This window comes from Eucyclogobius newberryi, unplaced genomic scaffold (assembly GCF_026437365.1).
Source record: "Eucyclogobius newberryi isolate DKJ021-1_F unplaced genomic scaffold, fEucNew1.0.hap1 SCAF_17, whole genome shotgun sequence".
Lineage (NCBI taxonomy): Eukaryota > Metazoa > Chordata > Actinopteri > Gobiiformes > Gobiidae > Eucyclogobius > Eucyclogobius newberryi.
Window position 1 is genome coordinate 21,555,222 of NW_027315801.1, and position 9,993 is coordinate 21,565,214.

The window sequence follows — 9,993 nt, forward strand, 5'->3', positions numbered from 1 at the left end:
TTCTCCATGCATTGAGTGGAATATTAACTAAAAGACATGTCCCTTACTACATGTCCTTAAACATTTCCTGGAACGCCAACGTAAGTCAGATTTGTGCCTTCTCACACGGGGACACAGTTTTTGTAAACATTTGTAGTGCAATAAAAAACTATAAAAAATTATAATTTTAAAGATATGCTTTTGTTTTAGTCTATTTTCTATGTAAAAATACGTTATGTCTCTAAGTAAATATTCATAAATGTTACTCTATGATGAGTTTTTCTTACTTTCAACGCAATAACACCATTGGTGTGTCTGATTCAGCACCACGGACAGCGTCAGTTTTAGCCCTGATTCTTGATCTCTTGAGCCCTCTTAAATTTGTTTAGTTCATTTTCAAGAATCCTTCTGCTTAGAGTTACAATAGGCCAATATAACATATGCATATGTGTAAAACGTACATTACAGTGCTGTTTTACCCTAATTAAAGCGCGCTCTTCTCTCCTCGCCCCGCCCCTCTCGTGCCCGCGGTATCCGGTTGATCTCACGTTTATCCGCTCCCTCCGCAGCCTGACGCCGCAGACTCGCTCTCCCTTCGCCGCAGACACGCTCCTGGACACCACAGCAGATGGAGCCCGCTCGTGTCCTGGTGCTCCTCAGCGCCGCTTTGCTCCACTCCGCGCAGGTATCACGACGTTTTCACTTTTTATACCAAACATAGGACAAAAACACGCAGATGCAGAGGCTAATATGAGCGGAGGCAAAACTACGCACTTTACATATTGGCAAATGATGCATTTGTTCTTAAAGAAACAGTGACTTGTCTTACATAAGAAATGACGAGGTTCAGCACTGATTTAGTCCTGGTCTGGGCTCTTGTTTATGTCCTGGTTTCTCCGTTTATGCCCAGTTTATGTCTAGTTTAACTGGTTCTGGTTTTGTCTATGTAGACCTGATTTTGCTTTCATCATTTAAACATGAGTCAGTCTCTTCCATGTCTTGTTAATGTTGGTTTATTTTATAAGGCTTTTATTATTCTTTTTTTGCCTTTGGCCTTAAGGCCTCTTAGTCCTGGACTGGCCTAGTCTCTCCTTAGAAGGGCTTTGGTCTAGGGTTAGTGCTTATGTTCTCATGTTCTCTTCAAATCTCATCTTTGATCGTGGCTCAGTCCTGGTTTGACCCTTTCTTGAATGTTGAGTTTTGGCTCGGCCAAGTCCTGGTTTAGTCCTAATTCTAAACCTCGGTTAGTCTTATTTTAAATGAGGATTTCTGGGATGATGTGATGTGATGCGGTTGCCGTGGTGACTCAGAAAAGATCTCCAGGGCGACGGCAGCAGCTCGTCTCCACGGTGACGCTGTACTCCTATTACAGTTTATGTCCGATCATCATAAACACACATAATTTATGCTGAAAGTGGACTAAAACGTCATCTTATATTGATACAAAATGTTTTTGAAAAGAATATATGAACACGATGAAACCAACATTACTGTAGATTATTTTGAAACAGTTTGAAGCCTTATCAAAGATTTGGATTTGTAACCTACTGGTTTAGACTAGGTTTCAGATTGGAATTGTGACACATTTGAAACATTCTCCTATTTACTCTATTCTGGTTTAGTTTGCTCCAGTTAAAAAACAAAACAAAACAAATCATGAAACCAAACATGATTAAACCGTGGTGACTCGCATCACTTCCTCGTTGCCTTTAGGCCTCACGAAACAGATTAATTTGTGAGCTGGGGATAAAGCCTTAGCGATAACTACATATAATAATTATGGATCGTGCGGGTGCAGTGGTGCGTTCACAAGCAGTGGGCCATGGGAGGTCATTTCCTGATGGAGCGCGCTCTGATTTACTGCCGTCCTTTAGTGCCTGACGCAGACCTGGAGAAAAGTCCCCATAGAAGAGATTTCCCAGTGAGGACAGTGACGTGAGCATCACTTTCTCTAGTCCTATCAGGAACACCTCGCTGGAGGATTGAGCATGTTTAATGTTGATGGACACAGGGCCAGGCAGTAAGAATGTGCAAGAGGGCGGCAAGATTTGGGAAAAATATCGAATTATGATTTTTCTGACAAGACTTGCGAATAGATTTGCAATTTATGGTTTAATAATAGGATTCTGTTCAAAGTAGTGGTGGGCAATATATAAACATGTGGATAATATTGTGAATGTTGGTTTGAAGATATCCTGAAGAATTTGATTATTGAGTATTAAACTGTTGCATTAAAAGCTCTACAACAAAAAGAGTTTAAAAAATCAGCTAATTTATGAAGTAGAAATGCTGCAAAATAGCTGATTAAAAATAAAAATGAAAAAAGCTACATAGATATGAACTGATAAAAGAATCACATGTATTTCACATACAGATGCAGAAAAACACTGGATTATTTTGTTTGTGACGGAAATGATGGTACTTAAAAATGTCAGGCTTTGCGCCCATTGAAATTGTGATTTTGATTCGATTGTGATTCATTTTGCCCTAATTTGCAAACTCCAAAAGGTCCAAGAATTGAAACTGGCAAGGCCTGTCGCAATAAGCAACTCATCGTTCAATAAATGTGCTCAATATTCATCACATGCACCTTGATTTCTACCATGGAAGAGCTTCTTTTCCTATTTGTGCAGTAGGTTATTATGAATGATTATCATATTGACAGACATTAAATCACGTATCAGCATTCATTTATTGACATTTATGTTCTCACAAAAAATGTATAAACCTCCTTTATTTATCAGTAGTGTTCAATTTTATCGTTTATCTTTTCTGTGTGTGTCGACTTGTGATAAACTGGTTCTCAGGTTCACCACAGAATATCACAGGTTGTTTACTGATAGATTTATTGAGTACTTATGTAGATAATAATTAGTGATTAGAGAGATGGGGTTTGATATAGAGACAGCAGAAGAACTCTGTCAGCACAAGCACGAGGGAGGTTGCACCGGGGTCTGTTCACTTATCGATCGGATTGACTGGTCGAGAGAAACAGTGAGTAATTATCTGATCCAAACCAGGTCGAGTGGATCTTCTGAGCAGAGGTCTAATCAGATGATACAAAAACTGAAAGCTAACTTGCTTTAAATAAAATCAACTTGAGAGTACCTCCAGTTTTATTTGCTGATGTACAATTTATCAAATACATTAAGATTCCACTTTGAGATTATGCTGGATAAAACACCAACAATACATACTGTGTGTACTGACCTAAGAGTCATAATGAGTCCTTGTGTTTATCTAATAACTATATCTGTATTGTAGGGCCATAAATCAATATTAATTATCTCAAATATCTCTCAATGGCACTCTGAGGTATTTTTAGACAAATCAATAGAATCTGATATGAGGCTGACTATAATCTGTTTACTTTGTCGCTACAGCAACAAGTGGATGTTCCTGGTATTTCAGTGGGAAAAAAACAATGTCTAACGGCCAATTTGTCCCAAAGCAAAAGTGTGTTTTCTATGGGCCATAAAACACTAATGGTGATAAAAGATACCACACATTTTGGGCGTCAAGCATTAATGTTCAGCAACAGAAGCAGCCAGGACCCGTGTTTAGTCTATGTGGTACGAGATAATGACTGTGAATGGGAGTCACTGAACAGGTTTAGAAACAGGTTTAAAAGGACAGCATCCACTGGAGGCTGCATGAGAAAATGTTACAGGTTAAACCTCGTTTGTAAGCTTGGATATTTCACAGACAACATGGACATATTAACATGTTAATTTAAGATTGGATATAGTGCTCATCAACTTCCTTCTTCTCCTTTGCGTAATAGTAAATGTAATCATTATTATCATGTAACACACATGTCTAATAATGTCTTATATTTGGAAAAAACTAAACAATCAAATAAATGTTCGCCTAGTTTGAAGATCAAAAGCCGACATGTGCTATGAATATTTAAAACAAGAATCATATAGGCCAATATATCAGTCATTGGCATATCCAAATTAGAGTTTATCAACAGCCCGAAAATAAAGAAACTGCATTTCTGACATGAGCCTATGTTATTCTGTCTCAGTGTGTTCCTGCTGGGAGAGGACATGGCCTGGACTACGGAGGCGGAGTCAGGCGTGTGCGGAGAGACGCGCTGCCCTACGAGGACCGCATGATGTCACTTTCTGTGCCGGAGGCAGACTGGGGTGGGCGTGGCCTGGAGCAGGCCCTGCAGCGATTGGTGGAGAGAGACCAGAGGCGGGAGCAGCAGGAGCAGCAGCAGCAGCAGAGAGCAGGTATATTCCATGGTATACTGTAGTGGAAAAGTTCTGATGGGGCGGGCATTAAAGTTATTATTCGTTTATTATACTTACTCAAGCACAGACTGACTCCTTTCAGTACTTCCTTATTGTGTCCGCAGTGTCAGGGACCACTACTGAAAACATGGTATCAAGTGCTATCAATGTAAAGGTACCCAGCCCTACATGTCAGTGTACATTTCCTAGATATCTTTTAGATTCATGGCTATAGAAACCAGACTTCTTGAAAGTCTATTTTTTCCGATCTCAAAATAGTCGCCTGCAGTACTTGAGCCTGATCTCTAGGTGTCTCTGTAGCGTACATGTCCAGCTTGATGCAACTGCTCGCGGATGCAGAGAGAGCAGGCCTCGTGAACCCGGAGCTGCAGGTGGAGCTGGACCAGGACCAGGAGGAAGACCTAAATCCCACAGAGATCAAGACTCTTCCGGACTACGACGAGACAAGCCCAAGACTGACCATGAGCCGTTCTCAAGCCCCCTGGTGGAGACTAGTGGAACCACAGCTGGCAGAAGCACTGCTCCAGAGGTCAGTGAATGTAACCCTGGAACTCAGTGGGATCTGAACAGGTTTAGGTGGATCTGAACAAGTTTAGATGAATAACTAGTGGGTCTTGATTGAAATTTGGAGGAATTGATCTGTTTTTGTCTATTTTCAGATTGGACCCCGATTTTTCTGAAGCTCTTTTGAACAAACTCCAACAAACACAGAGATCCGGACAAAGAGAAAGTGACTCAGAGACACTCAGGTTTGCAGACAAAGCAACTCAAATATCATCTATATTTTGGCTCTGAAATAATCGCAAATCTTGTCACTGTAGCATTATAAGGGATCTCCTTAGTTTTACTACAAAATCAATCCATTGATTTCATATGCATTTTTGTTGTAGGAGCCTTTTTCATGTTCTTTATTTGTTGTCTCTCTCTTTACTAGGCGTCTGATTGGTCAGATCCTCACGAGTCTGGGTCCGAGCGAGGCTGTGCGGCCATCAGTTCACAGAATGAAGAGGGATCTATCTGACTCCGCCCCCTCCTCCATAAGTCCCTCCTATAGGAGGAGCCGGCGTTCCCTGGAGGACACACCTCCCAGCGACGACCCGCCACTGCTACGAGTGAAACGATTGGAGGAGGATGAGCTTGAGCCCCGCCCATCTCAGGGCCTGCAGCGAATCAAACGCATCGACGTAGAGGAGAATTATGGGAGTCGTAGGAGGAAGAGGCGAGCCATAGTGAACTATGACCCTCAGGTTCTTCTGAGGCAGGCGCTGGAGCTGATCAGGGAGTAGGAGACAAGGAGGCACAACGGAGGGGTGAGGAGGGGTGGAGGATGAGGGGGGGTGAGGAGGGGTGAGGAGGGTGAGGAGGGGTGAGAAGAGGATTGAGGTCAAAAGAAATATCTACAGAATTAGATCTGATTCTAGATTCTGATTTGAGTAGTTTCATGTTTGGATTTATTAATTAGACCTTGACAGATAATCCATGTCCAAAACAAACACATTTATGTTGATCCTTTTTTAAATGCTTGACATAGTAAATCAAGAGGAAACCAGACCAAACTACTCAAATAAGATCATGTAGATGTTTTTTCAAAGTGGTTAAACATGTGGAAGGAGGTGCAGTAAGAGACAAGGCTCAAAGAGGGAGAAGGATGGTGCGTGTTCCCTGTTTTAGGTTCAATTTTGTCGTTGCTGCTTTTGGTGAAACTGCATAAAACCAGAGCTGGAGCTGAGAAGAGCAGGGTCAGACCAGTTTCCGCCATAACTGAAGACATTTCACTGTTTTATCTCAGTATTAATTGTAATGGAATTGTAAATGAATCTGAGAAAGCTGTCAGTGAACACGCTGTCAGCATCTTCTCAGCATCAGACAAAACTACTATCATTGACGTTCTAAAGACAAATGTGTGTGAAACGGCATTTTAATGTGTAGAGATTACTGTTTACGACGGTAGGGCATCAGGTTGAATATGACCCATAAGCTCTGAGAGTCAGTGCAGTCAACACAGTATTGCTATACAGTATTTATGCTTTAATACATCTTAAACTGGGACTAAACTAAATTTGGATGGATTAACACAAATATTATAAACCAAAACTATAGTAAATACGCTCATGTATTCTGCCCAGCGCCTGCGCTTGGGACTGGCTGAGTTCTGACCTGTTTCTCTCATTTCCTTCTCTGAACCTAAAGCTTTACACAGTGAAAAGAGCCAGTTTCCTGTTTCCATATAAGACTCTCTCTCTCTGTGCTGTGATTGGTCCGTTCATGTTCACGTGTCACTGTTTTCATGTCTCGTTGAGATTAGATAAGTGATAAATGTGTATTCCTTTATTTCAATAAAGTCAGTACAACACCTCTATCACAGGGTTATTTTGTCTCAATGTTTATCGTCAAAAATAAAAAGCATTCTACATTTATGTGTTACATATTTTTGTAAATGTCTGAGCTGTACAGAAATATAAAGGAAAAGGTTAAAAATAACAAATTAAAAAAGCATATTTACAGATTCAGTTAAATTATTGTCAACTTCGTCACACGCAGAAAAACTACAATTTGATGTACTGTATTCCAATCCAACTAAAATTTTAATTGTAGTATTTTTAATTTATTTTTTACTATTGGGTCCAATGAGGTGTATCTGAAATTCTTCAACATCGATATGGCAACATGTTAACATTGTTGAAAAGTGATCAAAAATGTGGTTATCCAGATGAAAATAGATACTTCTCCGATCCTCTGATCATACTTCACAACACTGACTTTATTTCATGTACAAACCCCAAACTAACTAAAAGAGAGCGATTTTACATATTTAGGCCCGAGCCCCAGCAGGGCGGAGGGCCTATTGCAGTTGCAACGCTGCCGAAGGCAGCGTTGCAACTGTCTGACCAAACATGCGGGCTGTGCCCGCATGTTTGGTACCCCGTCGCCCCTGGCAAGTACAGTGAACTAGCCCATGCCGAAGGCATGGATCATGCATACTTACTCCTGCTATGACAGAAATCGTCAACAATGAGTGAATGGGCGTAGCCCATTCACTCATTGTTGACAACAGCAGCGCAAAGCGCTGCATTCCTCCAAAAACACTCCTGGCATCGTCCCGTACGCGAGAGTCCATGCCGCAGGCATGGGCCATGCTTGTATCTGCTCAAATCAATGGAAGTCTATGGGGAGTGGGCGGGGCATCCCGACGGAATAGGGAGTGACGAGCGCGTAAGCGCTCGTAATGATGATTCCACCCCATGACGGCATCGGGAAGGCTTAGAGCTTTCAAACGATGTATCATTTGTTGTTATAGTGGAAACGGCTATATTGTTTTTGCTAAAAATATTATTAGGCCCGAGCGCCACAAGCTGGCGAGAGGCCTATTAATCTCGTAAGGCCGTGCGAAGCACGGCTGCGAAAGTGCGCACTCACTAACGCACTCCTTCACTCATGCACGCCCCGTGCATACTAATTAGTAGTAGGAAAATGGAACATTACCGTTGTAAACGGGCGAAGCCCGTGCAAAAGTGCGCACTAAACGAGCACTTTACATTGAGATGACGACCGCTTCGCGGTCGTCATCCCCATATAAAGCACTCATTTGCGCTAAGTAGCTCACGAATACGTTCCCCATCTCTTGCATGTTCCGTGCATATAAGCATATAATGCAAAAATTGAACATTATTACTGTATAGAGGGCCAAAAACACAAAGTGGGCGGAGCCCACTCAAAATTAACGAAAGTACCCGTCAGTGACCAGGGACCCACACCATGATGTAGGAAAGCGCGAGCGCTTTCCGAAAATGTATAGTTTATGATATTTGAAAAATGGGAAACATTGTTTTCGCATCGGAATATTATTCTTTCTTCTTTCTTTCTTTCTTTCTTTCTTTCTTCTCGGGACCAACCCCCCTATTTTTCACCCAGTGAACATTGACGAAAAGTCACAAAAATGTTCACACCTCTAAAAATCGTGCCTCTCTACATTCTGGCTATTTCCCTTTTCTAAAACAAAAAAAATTGGCGCGTCAGCGCCCCCAAATGTACCAAAAATGCATTGAGAGATGGGAAATGACCAAAAAAAAATCTGATCGTAGAATCATGAAATTTGGCGCAGAGGTAGATGGTGACAAGAGAAGTAAAAAATATTATTACGGCAACGCCGTCCGCCCAACCAAATGTCGGCCATATTGCTTCAAAAATGGCTAAACATGACTTCGGAGTTTTTCCAAACGTCGTACTTTTACGAACTCCTCCCAGGGCGTTGGCCCTAAAAAGCTGAAATTTGGTGAAAATGCTACTGAGGAGTGGGACATCAAAAGTTATCCAAATTACATTGATACCTCTCACGGTCTCGGTGCGGCAAAGCCGCAAACTGTAGCAAGAATTTCAGAAATCTCCCAAATTTAACATTTCTGCCGTTTGCGCAGATAAAGTCCGAATTGCGTCAAATTAGAATCAGTTGTTAAACTCTTTGCCCTAAACCTACTTGAAGTGAAATAAATTCATTTGGCGCCACAGCGCCCCCTACAGATTTTATATGGAGGTTAAATGTTTAGTTTTGCGAAATTATATGAAATTTGACACACAACTTAATTTTGGCATCCCCATCAAAAAAGTCAATGAGACCCATGTCATAATTGTTATGGCGTTGCCGTAACGATGACCGAAACCTTTCATGTTATTCCAATGGGGAAATCGCCAGAACATGTTTACACTTTAGACTTTCACAAACTCCTCCCAGGGCGTTAGACATATTAACCTGAAATTTGGTGAGACTCATCTTCAGGACCATCAAAAGTTATCCACATTTTCATTCAAAGAGTCACGGTGTCTGTGCGGCAAAGCCGCACATTTTGCCAAGAATTCAAAATAAAATAGCTTTTTGATGGTAAAACAAAGGGGAGAAGATGTGACAACGTCACAGATTCAGCAGTAGGCGTACTAAAAGGACAATTGGGGCGCGTTAGCGCCCCCTCCTCTTGCGGCGTGGCGGCGGTGTGGCGGCGGCGTGGCGAGGGCCGATCATTGCCGCTTGCGGCTATATTTATTATTATTTTTCTTGTTCTTCTTCAGCGCTTTGAACTCTAATTTGCCCCCCTGAACATGCTCAAAAACTCACCAAATTTTGCCCAAAATTCAAAATCGGCGAAAAAATTTATTTTTTCTGAGCCATTTTTTTTTTCCTCAAAAAATGGCGCGACAGCGCCACCGACAAAAGTCAAAATACATTGCGTCTATGGGAGACACCCCGAGGTCAACTTTGGCGTAAAGCTACGCAATTCGGGACACGCATTCCTCTCGTGAGGACAAAAAAAATATATTATTGTGGCCACGCCCCCAGACTTACCCTATGGCCGCCATCTTCCTTTGAAAATGAAAACACGCTGTGTTAGCCATTTTGTTCACGTCAAACTTTGACGAACTCCTCCTAGGGCGTTTTGCCCACCGACTTCAAAATCGGCGGACGTCCTCTGGACAAGTGGGGCATCTAAAGTTATCAAATTTTTTGAGATGCCTTTTACGGTCTGTGTGCGGCCCAGCCACAAAGTTGGACAACTTATTTTGGAATATTGCAGGTCTAAAAATTGCTCCCATTTGATCAAAACCAGTCCGATTAGGACCAAATTTGAATCAGTTGTTAAACTTTCTAGTTTGGACCAGTTTAGGGTGACAAAATTGAAATGGCCGCGATAGCGCCCCCTACAGAGTGACCTTTAAATTAACATTGAAGGTCAAAAATTAGTTTTACCAAAATTGTCTAAAC

At 41.7% G+C, this 9,993-nt stretch overlaps 1 protein-coding gene across 2 annotated transcripts; it reads left to right on the top strand.

The window, feature by feature from the left end:
• The first annotated feature begins 505 nt into the window (after positions 1–505).
• On the top strand, positions 506–6,600 carry pcsk1nl (proprotein convertase subtilisin/kexin type 1 inhibitor, like). 2 transcript variants are annotated; one of them, XM_072449414.1, is made up of 6 exons: positions 506–664; positions 4,010–4,220; positions 4,530–4,770; positions 4,901–4,990; positions 5,176–5,561; positions 5,606–6,600. In XM_072449414.1, the coding sequence occupies exons 1-5, from the start codon at positions 608–610 to the stop codon at positions 5,525–5,527; spliced, it is 951 nt and encodes a 316-aa protein (XP_072305515.1). In that variant the 5' UTR covers positions 506–607; the 3' UTR covers positions 5,528–5,561; positions 5,606–6,600. The 2 variants fall into 2 exon arrangements, with proteins under 2 accessions (XP_072305515.1, XP_072305517.1); XM_072449416.1 differs by having other exon boundaries at positions 4,542–4,770.
• The last annotated feature ends 3,393 nt before the right edge of the window (positions 6,601–9,993 follow it).

Excerpts from the sequence above, each read along its gene's own strand:
- pcsk1nl (XM_072449414.1), top strand. The coding sequence starts at position 608 with ATGGAGCCCGCTCGTGTCCTGGTGCTCCTCAGCGCCGCTTTGCTCCAC. Across the intron at positions 4,221-4,529 it reads GCAGCAGCAGCAGAGAGCAG|GTGTCTCTGTAGCGTACATG; the intron begins GTATATTCCATG and ends CCTGATCTCTAG. Across the intron at positions 4,771-4,900 it reads GCAGAAGCACTGCTCCAGAG|ATTGGACCCCGATTTTTCTG; the intron begins GTCAGTGAATGT and ends GTCTATTTTCAG.